This window comes from Oncorhynchus clarkii, chromosome 13, assembly GCF_045791955.1.
Source record: "Oncorhynchus clarkii lewisi isolate Uvic-CL-2024 chromosome 13, UVic_Ocla_1.0, whole genome shotgun sequence".
Classification (NCBI taxonomy): Eukaryota; Metazoa; Chordata; class Actinopteri; order Salmoniformes; family Salmonidae; genus Oncorhynchus; species Oncorhynchus clarkii.
The window spans coordinates 9494052-9519372 of NC_092159.1; the positions used below are offsets into that span (position 1 = coordinate 9494052).

The window sequence follows — 25321 nt, forward strand, 5'->3', positions numbered from 1 at the left end:
CTGCAGCGCTGGGGAGGGGGAGGAGTGTGGGGGTAGACCCAGGGTGCAGGGCACCCCGGAGCCAAACACTATTCCTGCATCCTGGGTTGGTGAGATGGAGGAAGAGGGGGGGACGTCGGGAGTACAGATGGTGTTATCACCGGTAGATATGGAGCAGGGGAGCATCGGGTGAGTCTCCTGTTTTTGTTTTTTTCTGTCTGGGTTTAGTATTTGAGTGTATTACATGTTTTTATTTTATTCTTTCATGGGGTCTAATTTTACTTTTGTTAGTTTAAATGTAAGGGGTTTAAGGGATTTTGTTAAGAGGAGGGCGGTTTTTAGTTATTTGGAGGGTGTGGGGTTTGATTTTTGTTTTTTACAGGAGGTTCACCTGAGGGATGGAGGGGATGTTAGTAGGTTTAAGAAGGAGTGGGACAAAGGGGAGTCGGTTTGGGGTATTGGGGGGGTGCACTCATCGGGGGTAGGGATTTTGTGTGGGCACAGAGACGTAAAAGTGGAGGGTTCTTTTGTGGTGATGCAGGGGAGGGTTATAGGGGTGGATGTCACGATAAGGGATTGTAAATTTAGATTAGTGGTGGTGTATGGGCCACAGGTGGTGGCAGACAGGAGGGAGATGGTGGACTGTCTGGCGCCCCTGTGTGTCACAAATAGGAAATTAGTGATAGGGGGGGATTTTAATACAGATTTAGGAATAGGGGGGGATAGCAGTGCAGGCGCCATCACCGGGCTAATGGCTTGCCATGGTCTGGTTGATGGTGGCACTACTCCGAAAATGGCCGGTCCTACATGACGCAACTCCAGGGGGGTTGCGCGGAGGCTCGACTATATTTTTGTACCCAGGTCTTTGGGTAAGTTGTCTGGGCGGCTGTTGCCTGTTTTCTTTTCGGATCATGACGGGGTGTTACTGCAGGTGTGGTCGCCAGTCTGCCTCTTTGGTAGGGGGTACTGGAAGTTAGATCGGGATGTGCTGGAGGAGCAGGCTTTTGTTGACGGGTTTTTTGTTTTCTTTTGGAGGCTTGAAGGCCTCCGGTCCATGTGCGAGGGGGTGTTAGAGTGGTGGGAATTAGTTAAGGTGAGGATTAGGGCTTTTATAATAGGGTATTGCAAGAGGAAAAAAAGGGAGGAGAGGAGGGAGGTGGATCGTATCCAAAGGTTAATTGAACTCGAGTACGAGGCAGGCAAACTCGGCGGGTCGTTTGACTGGGAGAGATCCGCAACCCTAAAGGCGCAGCTCAGGGAGTTGCAGGAGCGGAAGGCTCGAGCTTTCCTGGAGCGTGCGCATAGTGGCTTTCTAGAACACAATGAGACTTGTTCTGCTATGTTCTTTACGTCGGTTAGGGCCAGACAGAGTAGGAAGGTAATGCATGGCGTTAGGGAAGAAAATGGTAGTATAGTTAGAGAACCAGAGGATATGGTCAGGGTGACAACTGATCATTTCCAAGGTTTATTTAAGGAAAGGGAAATAGATGTAGAGCAGGGAAATGTGTTTTTAGAACACTTGTCCAGGCGGTTGCCGGAGGACATTAGAGAAGTTATGGAGGCCCAGATCTCACTAGAAGAGGTTGAGAGCGCTCTTAGGAGGATGGGAAAAGGGAAGTGCCTGGGATGGATGGGCTGCCTGCTGAGTTTTATCTCAAGTTTTGGGGTATACTTGGACCAGTGGTCCTCGAAGTCTTGAAGGCCATCCTTGAGACGGGGGTCCCGTGGGGATCAATGGCTGTTGGTGTGCTGTCACTTTTATATAAGAAGGGGGAAGTAACAGACCTTGGCAACTGGCGGCCGTTGACCATGCTGTGTGTAGATTACAAGCTACTTGCAAAGGTTTTAGCAGACCGGTTGCGCACAGCCCTTCCCTACGTCGTCCATGAGGATCAGACGTGCGGGGTAGAGGACCGCTCTATTAGATGGAACCTACAGTTAATCAGGGACTCCATCGCTTGGGTTGAAGATAGAGGACTGCCTTTAATGGTAGCAGCGCTAGATCAGGCGAAAGCCTTTGATCGCGTGAATAGATCCTTTTTATACAGAGTGTTAGGTCGATTAGGATTTGGGGAGAAGTTCATAGGATGGATTCGTACATTATATGTCGGAGCGGGGTGCCGAGTTTGTGTAAATAGTCACTTGGGTGACGTTTTTGACCTCTCGTCTGGGGTCAGGCAGGGGTGCCCACTCTCGGCTCTCCTCTTCGTTCTGTACATGGAGCCTCTGGGGGCTGCCATTAGGGCAGACACAGGGGTGGAAGGCTTGTTGATCCCTGGAAGTGGTGGGCTGCGTGTTAAGATGACGCAGTACGCCGACGACACTTCCTTGCTGCTGTGCAAGGACTCGTGCCTGACAAGGTCCCTTGCCATCTTTGGGGATTTCACCCGAGCGTCGGGAGCAGTTCTGAACCATGCAAAGTCTTCCGTCAAGTTTTTCGGAAGATGGTGCGGTAGAACGGATGTGCCCGGAGGGTTATCTCTCTGTGAGGGGGCCCTGAGGACTCTCGGGGTCCATTTTGAGACCTCCGGCTCAGCGACGCTAAACTGGAACATGCGTATCGCAGTGGTACAGAGGAAGCTAGCAATGTGGAAGGCTAGGTATTTGTCTTTTATGGGCAAAGTCCTGGTCCTAAAGGTAGATGTGTTGCCGTCTCTTTTGTATTTGGCGTACATCTACCCATTGCCGGCTAGTCTGAGGAGGCCTCTAGTGAGGCTTGTGTTTCAGTTCATGTGGAGTGGCAGGTGCAAGTGGGTCGCCAGGGCGCGCATGCTCTGTCCCATCGGGGAGGGAGGTAGGGGGGTACCACATTTCCCCCTCAAGCTGGACGCAATTTTTGTTTCTTTCTTGTTAACGGAGCTTGCTCATCCAGTGATACACCCGTCCGGTTACCTCCTGCGGGTGTTCTTCTCGTATCAGGCGAGAAGTGTAATGGTGTGGTCTAACACGGGTCCTCGGGCGGAACAGCTGCCGTGGCACTTTGGTCATGCGGCCAAGTGGCTGCGTGCGCACCCTGAGGTTGAAGTTGCCCGAGTAGGTTCAGATCACAGGCACCTGTACGAGGAGGTCAGAAAGGCAGGGAGTCCGGCACCTGTAGTGGGCATCTCGGAAGTGGTCTGGGAGGGAGTGCAGGCGCGGGGTCTGGACAACAGGCTCAAGGACCTGAATTGGTTGAGCCTCCATAAGTGCTTGCCGGTACGTTCCATCATGTACCGGTATAGTTTGGTGCAATCCCCCACCTGTCCAAGATCCTCTTGTGGCAGGGAGGAGACTGTGCGCCATGTCTTTTGGGACTGTGCCTTTGCCGGAGTAGTATGGGCTAGGGCACGGGTGTTGTTAGGTTTGGTAAGGGGGGATTTTGTATTGACGTAGGCCAGGTTAGAGAGAGGTGTAGGGAGAGCGAGAGGGACGGATAGGGACAGGTTTCTGCTCTGGCTTCTCATGAGTCTCTTTAAACGGGGGCTGTGGGAAGCCAGGCAGAACATGGTGAAGACAGGGAGAGATTGGGGGGATGGAAGGGATAGTAAGGAGGGTGGAAGGAGATTTGAAGGGGAGGATGAAGAGGGAGGAGAGGAAGTGGGGGCAGCATGCTGCCCGGGAGAGGTGGAAGGGGGGTTTAGGGCTGGGTGTCATTTAGATTTGTAAGGGGATAGATTAGGGACGGGGAGATAGGGAAAGGTAGTTTGTAGGATGACGGGGAGGGAAGATGCTCCCCTGAGGTTTTGTTTGGGGTTTCTTGTTTAGTTAAATTAAAATACCATTATTGAAGTATGAATGAAAATGATGAGTTGTAAAGAATGAATGGTATTGAATGTGATAAATTATTTTTTCTAAAAAAAAAATTAAAAAAGATAGGCGGTATAGGTTTTCACGTTCCGTTTGTTGTTTTTGTATTGTTCGTTTTTTCATCATTATTAAACTTGTATGAAAATTACCACGCTGCATTTTGGTCCGACTCTACTTCAACCGAAGAAAACCGTAACAATATCAGACAATATGCCACGGGTATGATGCAAAAATACTTGTTTACTGTTCAATTTATGTTGGTAACCAGTTTATAATAGCAATAAGGTACCTCAGGGGATTGCAGTATATGGTCAATATACCACGGCATATTCACTCAAGAACAGCCCTTGTCCATATACCACAAACCCCTGAAGTTTGTTATTGCTATTATAAACTTAAGCAATAAGGCCTGAGGAGGTGTGGTATATGGCCAATATACCATGGCTAAGGGCTGTTCTTATGCACAACGCAACACTGAGTACTTGGATACAGCCCTTAGCCGTGGTATATTGGACACATACCACAAACCCCTGATACAAGGTTTTATTTATATTTATATTTATACAAGGTTTTTGTCAAACTTGTTCTGTTCATGTCTTCTTGTTTCTGGGTTTGTTGTGTTCAGGTCTTCTTGGTTCTGGGTTTGTTATGTTCAAGTCTTCTTGGTTCTGGGTTTGTTGACTGTACTGTAGATCTCAGAGGCATCCACCTCAGCTGCTTGTGCTGCTGCTGGTCTGAGGAGAGAGAAACAGAAATGAAACAAAGAAACCCTATACCCTTTATAGTGCACTACGTTTGACCAGGGCCTATAGGGCTCGGTCAAAAGTAGTGCACTAAATAGGGAATAGAGTGCCATTTGGAACTCATTACTCCCTCATTATAGTCATGTCATGGTAATTGTCTTGAGATGTCCATTTTTGGGTTGGTAGATTAAGGAAATGACATCACTAGTAGTCACTAGGGGTCAACTGTTTTGCGTATTGATGACATCTCCTACAATAAGCAGCAGCATATGAATGACCTTAATGCAGAATATGGTCACAGGGGGGCAGCAGTGAGGCGGTTACATTTCACAGCAGTTTATTGCAGATCCTCGTCCTGTTTATGGTGTTGAGGCATGAATTACCTTAAAGCAGAATATGCATTATTTATGACATCATCATTGTCTACTCCTCCAATGAGCACATGGCCGTAACTACATATGAGGACACCGAATGTTTATTTTGAAAATAATAATAATAGCCTAATACATATACTGTACACAAAGAAAATGAATAATTATGAATAAATGAAAATAAAGAAATGAACATCTAAACATTGCTCCCAGTTTATTTTCTTGATCTGACTAATCGCTCCTGCCTCTTTGCGAACGATTGGAATCATGAACTGTGATTTGTTCGTTATGTTTGCCCCCGGATCTTCCTCCCTGATTTCCTTTTCAGCAGCACATTCACCATTCTCTCAAACGGCTAATTCCCCTTCTCGCTGAACAGGCCGAGGGCGACGTGAAACGAAATACCCCAACTAGCAGATAGCTCTGCTGACAATCTGTTTGCGAGATGCCAAACAAAAGGCATTTTTTAAAAATCTATCTCGCAACTCCTGCCGCTTCTACAGAAATCCACCAAACAAAAACATCACTCTCGGAGAATGAGTGCACAAACTGGTAAGTAGTCGCTCATAGATGTGTCAGTCAGGTCGGGGGCATAGCTGCCAGCTGACATTTCTATTGCAGGAACATTGAAGGGTCTGGTTAATTTTACCTACACGGAACCCAAACCGGCTTTGCGCCATCGTGCGCTATCGTGCATACATTTATTTTTCCCCCCCACACCAAACGCGATCACGACACGCAGGTTAAAATATCAAAACAAATGACATTAATTTGGGGACAGGTCGAAAAGCATTGAACATGTATGGCAATTTGGCTAGTGAGCTTGCACTTGCTAAATAATTTGTCCTGGGATTTAAACATTGAGTTGTTATTTTACCTGAAATGCACAAGGTCCTCTACTCCGACAATTAATCTACACATAAACGGCCAACTGAATCATTTCTAGTCATCTCTCCTCCTTCTAGGCCTTTTCATCTTTGAACTTATATGGTGATCGCATCTAAACTTTCATAGTATTACCACGAAGACCGGCAAAAAAGTTAGTCTTTCAATCACCCACGTGGGTATAACCAATGAGGAGATGACACGTGGGTACCTGCTTCTATAAACCAATGAGGAGATGCTCCTTGGCGTGCGGGAGCAGTGTGGGTGCTATAATTTAATAACATGGATTTCTACATTTATTTTGTGACGTTCGCACACACGACGTGTCCGGTCTGGTCAGCATGTTAGCCAGCTAGAAGGACGTGTCCGGTCTGGTCAGCATGTTAGCCTGCCAGAAGGACGTGTCCGGTCTGGTCAGAATGTTAGCCAGCTAGAAGGACGTGTCCGGTCTGGTCAGCATGTTAGCCAGCTAGAAGGACGTGTCCGGTCTGGTCAGCATGTTAGCCTGCTAGAAGGACGTGTCCGGTCTGGTCAGAGTGTTAGCCAGCTAGAAGGACGTGTCCGGTCTGGTCAGCATGTTAGCCAGCTAGAAGGACGTGTCCGGTCTGGTCAGCATGTTAGCCAGCTAGAAGGATGTGTCCGGTCTGGTCAGCATGTTAGCCAGCTAGAAGGACGTGTCCGGTCTGGTCAGCATGTTAGCCAGCTAGAAGGACGTGTCCGGTCTGGTCAGCATGTTAGCATGTTAGCCAGCTAGAAGGACGTGTCCGGTCTGGTCAGCATGTTAGCCAGCTAGAAGGACGTGTCCGGTCTGGTCAGCATGTTAGCCAGCTAGAAGGACGTGTCCGGTCTGGTCAGCATGTTAGCCAGCTAGAAGGACGTGTCCGGTCTGGTCAGCATGTTAGCATGTTAGCCAGCTAGAAGGACGTGTCCGGTCTGGTCAGCATGTTAGCCAGCTAGAAGGACGTGTCCGGTCTGGTCAGCATGTTAGCATGTTAGCCAGCTAGAAGGACGTGTCCGGTCTGGTCAGTGTGTTAGCCAGCTAGAAGGACGTGTCCGGTCTGGTCAGCATGTTAGCATGTTAGCATGTTAGCCAGCTAGAAGGACGTGTCTGGTTAGTGTGTTAGCCAGCTAGAAGGACGTGTCCGGACTGGTAAGCATGTTAGCCAGCTAGAAGGACGTGTCCGGTCTGGTCAGCATGTTAGCCAGCTAGAAGGACGTGTCCAGTCTGGTCAGCATGTTAGCATGTTAGCATGTTAGCCAGCTAGAAGGACGAAGTAAGAAGCTTACGTTAAATGGAGCCAACCTCAGCAGGAGCAAACCATACACTACTAAGTCCTTTACAGAGAACAGGCTACTGAGACAGACAGTGATGTGGGGCTCAGTGGAGAGGCTGAGGCAGGCTGCAATGCAGGTAGAAGTAGAGGAGACCAAGAGAGAGAGGAAGCAAGCAGAGAGAGAGGTTTTTACAGTGGATCCCAAACTTGGGGTCAGGGCCCCATGTGGGGTCCCCTGTGAAAATCTGTACTAATCTAATCAAACACTTTAGGAACATAAAAAAAATACATTTTTCAATATGAACATCTTCACAGGACCTATCTTCCATATGTATACAGTGCCTTGCGAAAGTATCGATATTTCAAACTTTTTTAACAAATCAAAAATAGAGACATACCCCAAGCGACTTACAGCTGTAATCGCAGCAAAAGGTGGCGCTACAAAGTATTAACTTAAGGGGGCTGAATAATTTTGCACGCCCAATTTTTCAGTTTTTGATTTGTTAAAAAAGTTTGAAATATACAATAAATGTCGTTCCACTTCATGATTGTGTCCCACTTGTTGTTGATTCTTCACAAAAAAATACAGTTTTATATCTTTATGTTTGAAGCCTGAAATGTGGCAAAAGGTCGCAAAGTTCAAGGGGGCCGAATACTTTCGCAAGGCACTGTATATATATATATATATATATATATATATATATGATATGTTTCAATATAAACGTCTCCACAGGGATCTTCCCTATAGTTCTACATTATAATACTATCAACATGCAAACAACACAGTTCTAAAAATGTCACATGTTTTTATTTCTTCTCTGATTAGTGTGTCAGTGTGAATCATTTCCCATATTTCCTCCCTTTCAGGTGTATAACATTACAACTGTATAGCTAATAGGTTATGTGTTTGTAGATGGACTGAGGTGAATTAACCTACAGCAGCCAAGGTGATAATGGACTGAGGTGAGATAACCCTCAGCAGCCAAGGTGATAATGGACTGAGGTGAGATAACCCTCAGCAGCCAAGGGGATAATGGACTGAGCTGAAATAACCCTCAGCAGCCAAGGTGATAATGGACTGAGCTGAAATAACCCTCAGCAGCCGAGGTGATAATGGACTGAGGTGAGATAACCCTCAGCAGCCGAGGTGATAATGGACTGAGGTGAGACAACCCTCAGCAGCCGAGGTGATAATGGACTGAGGTGAGACAACCCTCAGCAGCCGAGGTGATAATGGACTGAGGTGAGACAACCCTCAGCAGCCGAGGTGATAATGGACTGAGGTGAGACAACCCTCAGCAGCCGAGGTGATAATGGACTGAGGTGAGACAACCCTCAGCAGCCGAGGTGATAATGGACTGAGGTGAGACAACCCTCAGCAGCCGAGGTGATAATGGACTGAGGTGAGACAACCCTCAGCAGCCGAGGTGATAATGGACTGAGGTGAGACAACCCTCAGCAGCCGAGGTGATAATGGACTGAGGTGAGACAACCCTCAGCAGCCGAGGTGATAATGGACTGAGGTGAGACAACCCTCAGCAGCCGAGGTGATAATGGACTGAGGTGAGACAACCCTCAGCAGCCGAGGTGATAATGGACTGAGGTGAGACAACCCTCAGCAGCCGAGGTGATAATGGACTGAGGTGAGACAACCCTCAGCAGCCGAGGTGATAATGGACTGAGGTGAGACAACCCTCAGCAGCCGAGGTGATAATGGACTGAGGTGAGCCAACCCTCAGCAGCCGAGGTGATAATGGACTGAGGTGAGATAACCCTCAGCAGCCGAGGTGATAATGGACTGAGGTGAGATAACCCTCAGCAGCCGAGGTGATAATGGACTGAGGTGAGATAACCCTCAGCAGCCGAGGTGATAATGGACTGAGGTGAGATAACCCTCAGCAGCCGAGGTGAAAATGGACTGAGGTGAGATAACCCTCAGCAGCCGAGGTGATAATGGACTGAGGTGAGATAACCCTCAGCAGCCGAGGTGATAATGGACTGAGGTGAGAAAACCCTCAGCAGCCGAGGTGATAATGGACTGAGGTGAGATAACCCTCAGCAGCCGAGGTGATAATGGACTGAGGTGAGATAACCCTCAGCAGCCGAGGTGATAATGGACTGAGGTGAGATAACCCTCAGCAGCCGAGGTGATAATGGACTGAGGTGAGATAACCCTCAGCAGCCGAGGTGATAATGGACTGAGGTGAGATAACCCTCAGCAGCTGAGGTGATAATGGACTGAGGTGAGATAACCTTCAGCAGCCGAGGTGATAATGGACTGAGGTGATTTTTGCTTGTTTTTTTCTGTTTTCCAAATACCATTTAAAAGTGTTTTAATTGTGTAGAAATGCAGTAAATGAGATTCAACTTTCCACCCCCCCCACCCCCCCCCCCCCATCCAGATTTGGTTGTAAACAAGCAAACTTCTCCTTTAATGCTGTGTGTTCCCTATGTTCTCGTATTGACTATGTTGTTGTAATGGCAGAATGTGCTCACTGGGTGGCAGAACAGGGGAGGTTGAATTTCACAGCAGCGTACTGGACATCCTCATCCTGTTTCTGGGGCTGAGGCACTTGGACGGTGGAGTACAGAGGCACTTCCTGTTTTTTGGAGTGAGAGAAGTGGACGCTGGCGTAGTGAACATCATCCTGGTCGTATGTGGACTCTGTCTGTGCTGCAGTAGGGGTCATGGCCATGTTTGAGACATTGTCATACACTGGACTAGAGTCTCCCTGATGGAGAGAGAGAACAGACAACATGAGGAGTGGAAATGTTCCACAAAGAATACACAGTCATCACAGTCACCTTCTGATTCCAACAGACTCACCTGTCCATCATCTGCTGTGTCTCTTGTGTTGGAGGTGGATGTGGAGTTCTTCTTCCTGTTTTGTAAATGAATGAATGTATGAAGATATTAATAAATTAAGTTACTTTTATTTATTTGTATTTAACTAGGCAAGTTAGTTAAGAACAAATTCAAATGTACAATGACTAAAGTGAAATTATATAAAAATATATGCCATCTCACTCACCTGAACCACATGAGTCCAGAGAGACAGAGGATGAGAACCAGAACAACAACAATGATTCCTACAGCTGCAGTCAGAACTGATATTTGTTTCCCTATAATAAAATATGGATGATATGAGTACATGTCATGTTCTTATAATCTAAAATCGAACACATTATAGAATATCAACACAATACGTGTTAATACTTTGGGTTCTTATAAAACTTGTGACATCATAAGACAACACATAATTATAAACCAAAGTGTAATCAGTCAAAACACAATGATTAAGATCAGCTTGAAACCTGTCAATTTGTATTGAAGATGTAACTTTACCTGCTACAATGATCATCAGAGCTGTAGAGTTCATAGATCCTCTTCTATTCTGGGCCTCACAGTAATATTCTCCTCTGTCCTCAGAGATGATGTTAGTGATGCTGTAACTCTGTCCTGATGCTTTTGGTGAGGTTACGTTCTTCTTGTACCAGGTGTATTTGTCCACAGGTGGGTTGGCATCACTGCTGCAGGTCAGAGTCACTGAACTGCCCTCCACTATTTCACCAGAGGGACAGACTGACACTGAGGTGTTCTTTGGGCCGTCTGGTGGACAATATGTAACAACAGTGTATTAAATAGTGTTTTTCTTGTTATTGAAATATGAATTTAAATGTGATCCTCTGATTAAAAGATGAAGTTAGGTGAACTTACACTGAACGTCCACAGACACAGAAGAAGAGTTGAGACGTCCATATTTATTCTCAGCCTCACAGTAATATTCTCCTCTGTCCTCAGAGATGATGTTAGTGATGCTGTAACTCTGTCCTGATGCTTTTGGTGAGGTTACGTTCTTCTTGTACCAGGTGTAACTCTGCACAGGTGGGTTGGCATCACTGCTGCAGGTCAGAGTCACTGAACTGCCCTCCACTATTTCACCAGAGGGACTGACTGAAACTGAGGTGTTCTTTGGGCCATCTGGTGTTGAAGATGACAGAACAAATAAGAACTCATATACCATGTAAGTAAGCAAGAGATGATGTAAATTAGTATAGATTAGTATATTACACTGACATGCAGAACCATGTATTACAGAGATTATGTAAAATTGTATAGATTAGTATATTACACTGACATGTAGAACAATGTATTATAGAGATGATGTAAATTAGCAGAGATTAGTATATTACACTGACTGTAGAACCATGTATTAGAGAGATGATGTAAATTAGTAGAGATTAGTATATTACACTGACATGTAGAACCATGTATTACAGAGATGATGTAAATTAGTAGAGATTAGTATATTACACTGACATGTAGAACCATGTATTAGAGCGATGATGTAAATTAGTAGAGATTAGTATATTACACTGACATGTAGAACCATATATTACAGAGATGATATCAATGACTTTCACTGTAGATATATCAACACCCCATGTACTCACATCTGACAGTGAGAGTCTCTTCTGGAGAGAGGATTCTCTCTAAGCCTTCTACAGCACAGGAGTAGTTCCCTGCATCCTCACTGCTGACTGGGTCTAGGATCAGGCTGTTATAACTGGTGACTGGGTCTAGGATCAGGCTGTTATAACTGGTGACTGGGTTGGTCAGACTTTGTCCGTTCTTGTACCAGATGTAGGTGGGGTTGAGACCGACTGTACATTTGGTTCTACATCTCAGTGTGACTCTCTCCCCCTCTGACACAGACATAGGATCCATCTCCAACAGGATATCTAAGAGGAAACATCAGTCATATTTGACTCCAGACTGGCTTGTCATGTGATTAGACTTGTCCTATTACAGTAATAACTGTAGGTGGAGTATTACCTGTGACAGTCAACATCACACCAGGAAGGCCAGAAAATCTCCCCTCATCTGTCGTTAGTAATCTGAATTTGTATTCAGCCGAGTCCTTCTCTGTCAGGTGTGTTATTGTCATGGTGTGGTGGTTCTCTGTGTTCCTATTGTACTCCACATGACCTGCAGACTCTGGATATGACCTGACATCTACAGGGTGTTTCTGTGTAAACCAGAATGAACCTTGTTCTATATAACTAGTGGGATGAGTGTAAGAGCAGGATATGTCCACTGTGGAGCCCTTCAAGACACAGATTCTCCTCTTGGTGTAAGTCACCCTCCAGCAGTTGTGACCCTGAACACCTGAAAATACATGAAATAGTTTTGTTCAGATATACCTTGAAGTTAGAAAGTTGCCTTACTTTGTTATAAAGAAAGGTTAGCTACAAATTATCCCAATAGAATCCAGACTCACACACTGCAGGAGAGCGGAGATCCTCATGGCCTTTAACAGCACAGGAGTAACTCTCTGTTTCAGAACTCCAGACAGAGTGTTGTTGGGAAGTGAGCCAAGCAAGAGACTGTCCGTTATTGTCCCAGATGTAGGTGGGGTTACCAGTCAGAGTACAGGTGGTGCTACAGGTCAGTGTCCTTTTCCCTGCCTCTGTGTCAGGAGTCACCTTCACCTGCAGGTCTGAATGAGAGCAAATAAAAACACACTTTCTGGTTTCCTTCTGTAGTTGACACAATGAATCTACCAGACTTAAAACAGAGTCTAACCTGTGGGATATATGGTAGTGCAAGGCAGGTCCACGGATGGTATCAAGGAACAGATGCCTATACTGGTGTAGGTCACCCTTAAGCAGCTCAGAGAAGAAGTATCTGGAACAAATGATGAAGCACATGATGATGATGATGATGATGATCATGACAGTGATGGTGAAGAAGGTGATGGTATTAGCTTATTTGTATGATTCTCAGTATGACTAACATGTTAGATAGTAATGAGCTATAGTTACTTATAAATCAGCAATCTGAATTGACTGAAAATATCAAGTCTGTTTACCATAAGAGAGGAAATCTCTGGAGGTAAAACTCTGGAGGTAAATCACAACACTCACCCACTGTGACTTCAGGAGAGCTGAGTCTGTCATGGCCTCTTAAGGCACAGGAGTAGCTGTCAGAACCTCCTCTACTGACTGAGTATTGATACTGGGGAGAGGAGTCAGAAAATAGATATTCTCCAGTCTTGTACCAGATGTAGGTGGGGTTGGGGATTTCAGTCAGAGTACAGGTGGTGCTACATGTCAGTATAACCCATGATCCTTCTGTCACGGTGCCAGGAGTCACCTTCACCTGCAGGTCTGAATGAAGAGAGAATAACAACATGAAAGAACAAACCTCATCATTTCAACCTCCAACAACTAGAGATAAAGTAGTGACAGTATATCATAATGTTCTGTAAGTGTAGTATTACCAGTATATCATAATGTTCTGTAAGTGTAGTATTACCAGTATATCATCATGTTCTGTAAGTGTAGTATTACCAGTATATCATAATGTTCTGTAAGTGTAGTATTACCAGTATATCATCATGTTCTGTAAGTGTAGTATTACCTGTGACAGTCAGAGTTGTTCCTGGGAAACTATGACCCCATTCAAAGTTGTCTGTTTTAAAAGTGAAGCGATACTCAGCTGAGTCCTCCTCTCTCAGATCTGTGATTCTCAGGGTGAAGGGACCTCTGTATGTTCCAGTGTACTCCACACGACCTGCATACCCTGGGTCAGTGGTTAGGTCTTCAGGGGTCGACTTATCACTTCTAAACCAGAATGATGATGTTGTGTAATAATAACCAACATAAGTACAGGATATGTCCACTGTTGACCCCTTCAGGGCACAGATTATCCTCTTGGTGTAAGTCACTCTGTAGCAGCTCTGACCCTGAACACCTGAAACACAGTGACATAACAAGAGGTCAACTGGATTGTATTCTCAGTTCTTTCTAGAAATGCTCAAAGTTCTCATAGTGAAACCAAAACACACAGAGGTTAAACAGTATTACAGTATGAATGAAATAAACACTCACACACTGCAGGAGAGTGAAGATCCTCTTGGTCTTTTACAGCACAGAAGTAGCTGTCCACAGCATTAGGGTAGACTGAGTAGGGTAAAGTGTTCTCAGTTACAACCTGTCCGTTCTTGTACCAGATGTAGGTGGGGTTACCAGTCAGAGGACAGCTGGTGGTGCTACAGGTCAGTGTCTTCCATGTTGACGTCTGTGAATAAGGAGTCACCTTCACCTGCAGGTCTGGAGTAGACAACATCAACTTGAATCACCTGTTGTCTAGTGTCGTCACATGATGCAATACAGTTACCCTGAAGAAGGTGATGTCGAAACATTGGTGTATTTTAAGCAACAAATGACTGGGAGGTTATACACATGGAGTGTGACTCTCTTTGTTGTTAGAGCTTCCAGTTTATTCTCCATTAGTCAGCACCTCGACACTAAATCATTTTATATGGGTGTGCACCAGCTCATTATTTTATTAGATTAATACAAATTAAGACCATTTCTAGACCTAAAGGGACAATGAAGATTAAACAGAACATCAGACATCAGACAATAGAATGTTACCTGTTACAGACAGAGTGACTCCAGGACTGCCAGTATATAGAATGTTACCTGTTACAGACAGAGTGACTCCAGGACTGCCAGTATATAGAATCTTACCTGTAACAGACAGAGTGACTCCAGGACTGCCAGTATATAGAATGTTACCTGTTACAGACAGAGTGACTCCAGGACTGCCAGTATATAGAATGTTACCTGTTACAGACAGAGTGACTCCAGGACTGCCAGTATATAGAATGTTACCTGTTACAGACAGAGTGACTCCAGGACTGCCAGTATATAGAATCTTACCTGTAACAGACAGAGTGACTCCAGGACTGCCAGTATATAGAATGTTACCTGTTACAGACAGAGTGACTCCAGGACTGCCAGTATATAGAATGTTACCTGTTACAGACAGAGTGACTCCAGGACTGCCAGTATATAGAATCTTACCTGTAACAGACAGAGTGACTCCAGGACTGCCAGTATATAGAATGTTACCTGTTACAGACAGAGTGACTCCAGGACTGCCAGTATATAGAATGTTACCTGTTACAGACAGAGTGACTCCAGGACTGCCAGTATATAGAATGTTACCTGTTACAGACAGAGTGACTCCAGGACTGCCAGGATATAGAATGTTACCTGTGACAGACAGAGTGACTCCAGGAATGCCAGTATATAGAATGTTACCTGTTACAGACAGAGTGACTCCAGGACTGCCAGTATATAGAATGTTACCTGTTACAGACAGAGTGACTCCAGGACTGCCAGTATATATAATGTTACCTGTTACAGACAGAGTGACTCCAGGACTGCCAGTATATAGAATGTTACCTGTTACAGACAGAGTGACTCCAGGACTGCAAGTATATAGAATGTTACCTGTTATAGACAGAGTGACTTCAGGATTGCCAGTATACAGCATGTTACCTGTTACAGACAGAGTGACTCCAGGACTGCCAGGATATAGAATGTTACCTGTTACAGACAGAGTGACTCCAGGACTGCCAGTATATAGAATGTTACCTGTTACAGACAGAGTGACTCCAGGACTGCCAGTATATAGAATGTTACCTGTTACAGACAGAGTGGCTCCAGGACTGCCAGGATATAGAATGTTAACTGTTACAGAAAGAGTGACTCCAGGACTGCCAGTATATAGAATGTTACCTGTTACAGACAGAGTGACTCCAGGACCGGCAGTATATAGAATGTTACCTGTGACAGACAGAGTGACTCCAAGACTGCCAGTATATAGAATGTTACCTGTAACAGACAGAGTGACTCCAGGACTGCCAGTATATAGAATGTTACCTGTTACAGACAGAGTGACTCCAAGACTGCCAGTATATAGAATGTTACCTGTTACAGACAGAGTGACTCCAGGACTGCCAGTATATAGAATGTTACCTGTTACAGACAGAGTGACTCCAGGACTGGCAGTATATAGAATGTTACCTGTGACAGACAGAGTGACTCCAAGACTGCCAGTATATAGAATGTTACCTGTGACAGACAGAGTGACTCCAAGACTGCCAGTATATAGAATGTTACCTGTAACAGACAGAGTGACTCCAAGACTGCCAGTATATAGAATGTTACCTGTAACAGACAGAGTGACTCCAGGACTGCCAGTATATAGAATGTTACCTGTGACAGACAGAGTGACTCCAGGACTGCCAGTATATAGAATGTTACCTGTAACAGACAGAGTGACTCCAGGACTGCCAGTATATAGAATGTTACCTGTAACAGACAGAGTGACTCCAGGACTGCCAGTATATAGAATGTTACCTGTTACAGACAGAGTGACTCCAGGACTGCCAGTATATAGAATGTTACCTGTAACAGACAGAGTGACTCCAGGACTGCCAGTATATAGAATGTTACCTGTTACAGACAGAGTGACTCCAGGACTGCCAGTATATAGAATGTTACCTGTTAAAGACAGAGTGACTCCAGGACTGCCAGTATATAGAATGTTACCTGTAACAGACAGAGTGACTCCAGGACTGCCAGTATATAGAATGTTACCTGTAACAGACAGAGTGACTCCAGGACTGCCAGTATATAGAATGTTACCTGTAACAGACAGAGTGACTCCAGGACTGCCAGTATATAGAATGTTACCTGTTACAGACAGAGTGACTCCAGGACTGCCAGTATATAGAATGTTACCTGTTACAGACAGAGTGACTCCAGGACTGCCAGTATATCTCCATCTGGTCTGATCTGTTATAAAGCTGAACATGTACGTAGCTGAGTCACTCTCTCTCAGGTCTGTGATTGTCAGGGTGTGGCCATTCTTCTTATCTCTATGGTACATCACACGACCTTTGTAGTCTGGCTCACCACTCAGACTAACAGGATTCCCCTCAGCATCATTTTTAGTGAACCAGAAGGTTGATGTGACGATATAACCACTAGGATATGTGTAAGTGCAGGACATCTCCACTGTTGACCCTTTCAAGGTACAGATACTCTGAGTGGTGTATGTAACACTCCAGCCATATTGACCCAGTACCACTGAAACACAGTTAGACATCACAAGGACGTTACATTAAGTTCAAGGTCTTGTGACTCACACTAAAACTTTGTTCCATAGTTGAGACATTGATACTCTTTGGTTGAGTGTGAATGGAAACCACAGATAAGCTTCACTCAGTGAGATGAGAAAGACAACTGTTTAAAATGGAGTGGAGACGCCAAATGTGTCGACAGTAGAACATAAAAATGGTTATGCTTTTAGAAATGTCTGTAGACTGATAAACAGAGCAACAAAAATATAAGAATGAGACCATACCTGCTACAGACCAGAGAAAGACCACCAACACACTTCCTGTTGTTCTCAAGGCCATTGTTGCATCTCCCACCCTGCAGTCTTAGAAACATAAACAACAACTCACTCTATAGCTGGTGAATAACTCCACCTGATACATTGAAGTATAAACTGTAAATGGGGTACAGGGCCTCATTACTGAAAATGAACCAGGCTCATATTGTGTTGTATTGTGCTATATGGTTGTCTATGTGAATACTGTCTGTATGTAAGACTATTGCACTATGTATGTAACATGTGTGATGTGTTGCATGTCTGTCTACATCTGTCTATTTAAGATGACATGATGTATGATGCAAAACAATGTCCTAATGGATACAATAAAGTCATCATCAACAACAACAACAATCACTTATTGAACAGATCTGTAGAACTGTAAACACATATTTCTGATTGTTCTGATGCTGTTTTATTCTCAGAACCACAAATATAGGAGGATAAATGTTCCATCTTTTACGGTCCGTCAAGCTGTACAGCAGCCTAAAGACTGACCACCAAGTTGAATGATAGCTGCTATCACCAAGCTGTACAGCAGCCTAAAGACTGACCACCAGGTTGAATGATAGCTGCTATCACCAAGCTGTACAGCAGCCTAAAGACTGACCACCAGGTTGAATGATAGCTGCTATCACCAAGCTGTACAGCAGCCTAAAGACTGACCACCAGGTTGAATGATAGCTGCTATCACCAAGCTGTACAGCAGCCTAAAGACTGACCACCAGGTTGAATGATAGCTGTTATCACCAAGCTGTGAGGATAAACAGCAAGTGACACACACACACACTTTTTTAAGGGGGTTGTTCAGCTTCAATATTGCAGATAGATTGTGGCTTCAATCAATGAAATTGTCTGAATCTTTTCCAATTCCCTATTTATAATTGTTGTGAATGTATACAATACATATCAAATATAAATATATATATACATTATATTTAATATATATTAGTATATATACAGTATACATCATATATGTCATATAAACTCAGCAAAAAAAGAAAAGTCCCTTTTTCAGGACCCTGTCTTTCAAAGATTATTTGTAAAAATGCAAATAACTTCACAGATCTTCATTGTAAAGGGTTTAAACACTGTTTCCTATGCTTGTTCAATGAACCATAAACAATTAATCAACATGCACCTGCGGAACGGTCGTTAAGACACTAACAGCTTACATACTATCGGCAATTAAGGTCACAGTTATGAAAACTTAGGACACTAAAGAGGCCTTTCTACTGACTCTGAAAAACACCAAAAGAAAGATGCCCAGGATCCCTGCTCATCTGCGTGAACGTGCCTTAGGCATGCTGCAAGGAGGCATGATGACTGCAGATGTGGCCAAGGCAATAAATTGCAATGTCCGTACTGTGAGACGCCTAAGACAGCGCTACAGGAAGACAGGATGGACAGCTGATCATCCTCCCAGTGGCAGACCACGTGTAACAACACCTGCACAGGATCGGTACAACCGAACATCACACCTGCAGGACAGGTAAAGGATGGCAACAACAACTGCCCGAGTTACACCAGGAATGCACAATTCCTCCATCAGTGCTCAGACTGTCCGCAATAGGCTGAGAGAGGCTGGGCTGAGGGCTTGTAGGCCTGTTGTAAGATAGGTCCTCACCAGACATCACTAGCAACAACGTCACCTATCGGCACAAACCCACCGTCACTGGACCAAACAGGACTGGCAAAAAGAGCTTTTCACTGACGAGTCGCAGTTTTGTATCAACAGGGTTGATGGTCGCATTCGCGTTCATCATCAAAGGACTGAGAGTTACACCGAGGCCTGTACTCTGGAGCGGGATCGATTTGGAGGTGGAGGGTCCGTCACGTTCTGGGGCGGTGTGTCACAGCATCATTGGACTGAGCTTGTTTTCATTGCAGGCAATCTCAACGCTGTGCTTTACAGGGAAGACATCCTCCTCCCTCATGTGGTACCCTTCCTGCAGGCTCGTCCTGACATGACCCTCCAGCATGACAATGCCACCAGCCATACTGCTCTTTCTTTGTGTGATTTCCTGCAAGACAGGAATGTCAGTGTTCTGCCATGGCCAGCGAAGAGCCCGGATCTCAATCCCAATGAGCACGTATGGGACCTGTTGGATTGGAGGGTGAGGGCTAGGGCCATTCCCCCCAGAAATGGGGACTTGCAGGTGCCTTGGTGGAAGAGTGAGGTAACATTTCACAGCAAGATCTGGCCAATCTGGTGCAGTCCCTGTGGAGGAGATGCACTGCAGTACTTAATGCAGCTGGTGGCCACACCAGATACTGACTGTTACTTTTGATTTTGACCCCCCCTTTGTTCAGGGTCACATTATTCCCTTTGTTCAGGGTCACATTATACATCACATATCTGTGGAACTTGGTCAGTCTATGTCTCAGTTGTTCAATCTTGTTATCATAGAAATTTTTACACATGTTAAGTTTGCTGAAAATAAACGCAGTTGACAGTGAGAGGCCGTTTCAGTTTTTATATGTATTTTTTGTAAATATATTTTCCACTCAAGGATCATGCTGCTGCTCCCTCTATGGTCATTCCACCCCACCCCTTCTACAGCCTCCACCCCAAGGATCATGCTGCTGCTCCCCCTATGGTCATTCCACCCCACCCCCTCTACAGCCTCCACCCCAAGGATCATGCTGCTGCTCCCCCTATGGTCATTCCACCCCACCCCCTCTACAGCCTCCACCCCAAGGATCATGCTGCTGCTCCCCCTATGGTCATTCCACCCCACCCCCTCTACAGCCTCCACCCCAAGGATCATGCTGCTGCTCCCCCTATGGTCATTCCACCCCACCCCCTCTATAGCCTCCACCCCAATGGTCATTATTCATCACTGCCAGAGTTATTATCTATATAGTGCTAGTTCTATTTCTGTTGTTTTCATTTCCATTTTTCATCATTTTATTTCAATAGTCCTGCATGTTGGAGCTCCAAGCCTAAGATTATCACTGTACCCTGCAATTACACCTGCAAACCTGTGCATGTGACTATTAAACAATCTGAATCTTTATTATGTTCCCCTTACCCTACCTCCTCTCCTCTAATTGGAGTAAACTAATGACAAACACAGACAAAATGTTGTGTTACTGTCCTGGACCAAAACAGTTATTCCCATTCAAAACATGTTTTACCTAACCACTAACCCTAATCTTAATCCTAACCTTAACCTCTAACCTCTAAATCTAACTCTTCATCCTAATCTCAACCAAAAATAGCCTTGTTACTTGTGGGGACCTGTGAAATGCACCCACTTGTCCAACTTTGTTTTACAGTCCTTGTCAGGACATCTGGTCCACACAAGGATAGTAAAACCATACAAACACACACACACACACACACACACACACACACACACACACACACACACACGGCTATACTTTGACTGTAGTTCAGGACTGCATTATTCTATGTGTGGTGAGGTCTCTTGTGAATAGGAAGCATTTCAGTGTAAATTGAAAATGGACGAAAGTCAGCACAGTTATATTTCTTATGTTGAGGAGTGGACCTACATTTTTAAAACAGGCAAAATGTGACTGAAACCCATCACTCCTCATCAGCTGCATCATAGTGCTACTGAAGGTTCCAGTGTTCTAGACAAGAGCTCCTCCTACTGGCATCTCAACATTACTGCAGCGTCCTCTCTTCAAACGATGTCCTTATACATTTGGGCAGTAATATAATGCCACGGTGATATTCTGTTACACTGAATGTGTCCCAAATGGCACCCTATGTGCCCTAGTTAAAAGTAGTACACTATTTACTACGGACCAGACACTGATCCCCGGCAACCCTGATCCCCGGCAACAGAGAGTCAAGCGAGCAGGCATCCTGATGAGATTACGTCAGTCATCAAATAGACCCCCAAATAGACCAACAAACTGGAAGAGCTCGAGCCTCTCCTGTCAACAGGACCTGAATAACTGTAATATATGTTTCTCAGAGTCGTGGCTGAACGAGGACGTGGATATACATCTTGTTGATTTGTCTACACTCTTAGAAAACAAATGGTGCTATTTGGAACCTTAGAGGGTTATTTGGCTCTCCCCATAGGATAACACTTTGAAGAACCCTTTATCTTTCCAGGTAGAACATTTTTGGATTCCATGAAGAACCCTTTCCACAGAGGGTCTACATGGAACACAAAAAGGTTCTACCTGGAACAAAAAAATAATTCTATCTAGAACCAAAAACAGTGCTCCTTCTTTTTGAACCTCACCTGTGCTCCTCCTTTTTGTACCTCACCTGTGCTCCTTCTTTTTCAACCTCACCTGTGCTCCTTCTTTTTCAACCTCACCTGTGCTCCTCCTTTTTGAACCTCACCTGTGCAACTAGGGGCAACAAAACTCTAGTTCACCTATACTCTACACATGCATAAAAAGCCCTCCCTTTGGCAAATCAGACCATATTTTTATCCTCCTGCTTCCTGCCTACAAGCAAAAACTCAAACAGGATGTACCAGAGACACACTCAATACAGAAGTGGTCCGATCAAGTGGATGCTCAGCTACAGGACTGTTTCACTAGCAGAGACTGGAATAAGTTCCTGGATTCATCCAATAACATTGAGGAATTGACCACGTCTTTCACCGTTTCATTAATAAGTGCATCGCCGACATTGTCACCACAGTGACCTACAGACGTACCAACCAGAAGCCATGGATTACAGGAAACATCTGCACAGAGCTGAAGGCTAGAGCTTCCGCTTTCAAGCAACGGGACACTAATCCGGACGGTTAAAGAAATTCTGCTACAACCTCCAAAGAGCAATCAAACCGGAAACGCGTCAATACAGGACTAAGGCTGAATCCTACTATGCTGGCTCTGAAGCGAGAAGCATGTGGCTGGGCTTGCAAACTATCATGGATTACAAAGGGAAATCCAGCCGCGAGCTGCCCAGTGACACAAGTCCACCAGACGAGCTACAGTAAATTACTTCTATGCTCACTTAGTCTATTATCTATTCTGATGCCGTCACTTTACCTCTACCTATGGGGCAGCAGGTAGCCTAGCGGTTAAGAGCGTTGGGCCAGTAAAGGTTGCTGTTTTGACTTCCTGAACTGGCAAAAGCAGTAAATTTTGCAGTTCTGCCCTTGATCAAGGCAGTTAACCCAAAACAACAACTGCTCCCGGGCATCGATTACGTCCAATAATACAGCCCCATGCACCTCTCTGATTCAGAGGGGTTGATTTAAATGTAGAAGACACATTTCAGTTGAATGCATTCAGTTGTGCAACTGACTAGGTATCCCCCTTTCTCTTATATGTATGTACATAAACACCTTAATTACCTCGTAACCCTGCACAACGACTCGGTACTGTGAAACAGATGTTATTTTTACTCGTTATTGATATTCGTTATTCTCTCTGAATTTATTCCTTGTGTCACTATTTCCCTCAAAACATTTACACAGTGTAAGTAATCAGACCCCTTACCTATTTTGACATTTTGTTACATTACAGCCTTATTCTAAAATGGAATAAATAAACCATTTCCCTCATCATTCTACACAGGATACACCATAAAGACAAAGCAAAAACGTTTTTTTTTACACAAGTATTCACAACCTTTGTTATGAGATTCGAAATTGAGCTCAGGTGTATCATGTTTCCATTGATCGTCCTTAAAATGTGATTGGAGTCCACCTGTGGTAAATTCCTGTCTTTATAAGGTCCCACAGTTGACTATGCATGTCAGAGAAAAAAACCAAGCCATGACGACGAAGGAATTGTCTGTAGAGCTCCGAGACAGGATTGGGTCTAGGCAAAGATTTGGGGAAGGGTACAAAACATGTCTGCAGCATTGAAGGTCCCCAAGAACACAGTGGCCTCCATCATTTTTAAATGGAAGAACGGAGCAATCGGAGGAGAAGGGCCTTGGTCAGGTAGGTGACCAAGAACTCGATGGTCACTCTGACAGAGCTCCAGTGTTCCTCAGTGGAGATGGGAGAACCTTCCAGATGGACAACCATCTCTGCAGCACAATCAGGCCTTTATTGTAGAGTGGCCAAATGGAAGCCAGATGACAGCCAGCTTGAACTTGCCAAAAGGCACCTAAATGAGATTCTCTGGTCTGATGAAACCAAGATGGAAGTCTTTGGCCTCAATAGCCAAGTGTCACGTCTGGAGGTTACATGGCACATCCCTACGATGAAGCATGGTGGTGGCAGCATAATGGTGTGGGGTTGTTTTTCAGCTGCAGGGACTGGGAGATCAGTCAGGATTGAGGGAAAGATGAAAAAAGTAGAGAGAGATCCTTGATGAAAACCTGCTCCAGAGCGCTCAGGACCTCGCAACAGGACAACGACCTTAAGCACACAGCCAAGACAAAGGCAGGACAAACCCGATCGAACATCTCTGGAGAGACCTGAAATAGCTGTGTAGCGATGCTCCCCATCAAACCTGACAGAGCTTGAGAGGATCTGCAGAGAAGAATGAGAGAAACTCCCCAAATTCAAGTTTGCTAAGCTTGTAGCATCATACCCAAGAAGACTCAAGGCTGTTATCGCTGACAAGGTGCTTCAACAAAGTACTGAGTAAAAGGTCTTAATACTTATGGAAATGTGATATTTCAGTTTACATTTTTAATACATTTTCAAAATTGTATAACATACTGTTTTTGTATTTATTATTATGGATAATTGTGTGGAGATTGATGAGGGGGAAAAGCAATTGAATCCTTTTTAGAATAAGGCTGTAACGTAACAAAATATGGAAAAAGTCAAGGGGTCTGAATACTTTCCGAATGCACTCTATTTTTATCTTTAACTCTGCATTGTTGGAAAGGACACGTTTCAACCCACCATCACTGTGTCTCATGTTAATACTACTCCTAAACACAACCCACCATCACTGTGTCTCATGTTAATACTACTCCTAAACACAACCCACCATCACTGTGTCTCATGTTAATACTACTCCTAAACACAACCCACCATCACTGTGTCTCATGTTAATACTACTCCTAAACACAACCCACCATCACTGTGTCTCATGTTAATACTACTCCTAAACACAACCCACCATCACTGTGTCTCATGTTAATACTACTCCTAAACACAACCCACCATCACTGTGTCTCATGTTAATACTACCCCTAAACACAACCCACCATCACTGTGTCTCATGTTAATACTACTCCTAAACACAACCGACCTGTCAAGTTCTGACCTTAGTTATTTTGTTATGTCTTTGTTTTAGTATGGTCAGGGTGTGAGTTGGGTGGGTTGTCTATGTTTGTTTTTCTATGTTGTATTTTGCGTTTGGCCTGGTATGGTTCTCAATCAGAGGCAGGTGTCGTTAGTTGTCTCTGATTGAGAATCATACTTAGGTAGCCTTTTCCCACCAGTGTTTCGTGGGTGATTTTTTTCTGTTCTGTGTTTCATTTCACCGTTCAGGACTGTTCGTTTGTCGTTAAATTGTTTTTTTTTCAGTGTTCACATTTCCTTATTAAAAACAAGATGAACACTTACCACGCTGCGCTTTGGTCTTCTCCTTCATACGAGCAGTGTGGTAACGGGCAGCGGACAAAATCGCAGACTACTGGACATGGGAGGAGATTTTGGACGGCAAGGGACCCTGGGTACAGCAGGAATATCGGTGGTATGAGGAGGCAGCCCTAAAAAATTTATTGGGGTGGGGCACACGGGGAGTGTGGCTAAGTCAGGTAGGAGACCTGAGCCAACTCCCCGTGCTTACAGTGGAGAGAGGTGGAGCGGGCAGGCACCGTGTTATGCCGTGAGGCGCACGGTGTCCCCGGTGCTTTACAGCGCAGCGCCTCGTATCGGGCTAGATTGGGCATCGAGCCAGGTGCCATGAAGCCGGCTCAGCGCACCTGGTCTCCAGTGCGTCTCCTCAGGCTGGGGTACATTGCACCAGCCCTAAGCATGGTGTCCCCGGTTCGCCGCACTGGCCTGGCTACAGGGAGTATCCAGCCAGGTAGGGTTGGGCGAGCTCGGTGCTGGAGACCTCTAGTGCGCCTCCACGGTCCGTTCTATCCGGTGCCTCCTCCACGCACAA

At 45.0% G+C, this 25321-nt stretch overlaps 1 protein-coding gene across 1 annotated transcript in view; it reads right to left on the reverse strand.

Moving 5' to 3' along the window:
* The window catches only part of LOC139424225 (hemicentin-1-like), a 42836-nt gene extending 17718 nt beyond the window's left edge, over positions 1-25118 (reverse strand). Inside the window, exons 1-13 of the mRNA XM_071175904.1 lie at positions 24978-25118; positions 24775-24841; positions 16642-16989; positions 13933-14154; positions 13463-13795; positions 12321-12539; positions 11876-12208; positions 11494-11781; positions 10757-11020; positions 10385-10648; positions 10071-10161; positions 9866-9920; positions 9535-9770 (exon numbers count right to left, since the gene is read on the reverse strand). Coding sequence (XP_071032005.1) covers positions 9535-9770; positions 9866-9920; positions 10071-10161; positions 10385-10648; positions 10757-11020; positions 11494-11781; positions 11876-12208; positions 12321-12539; positions 13463-13795; positions 13933-14154; positions 16642-16989; positions 24775-24841; positions 24978-25118 — 2861 coding nt within the window. The remainder of the gene's footprint in view (positions 1-9534; positions 9771-9865; positions 9921-10070; positions 10162-10384; positions 10649-10756; positions 11021-11493; positions 11782-11875; positions 12209-12320; positions 12540-13462; positions 13796-13932; positions 14155-16641; positions 16990-24774; positions 24842-24977) is intronic.
* Positions 25119-25321: the final 203 nt, after the last annotated feature.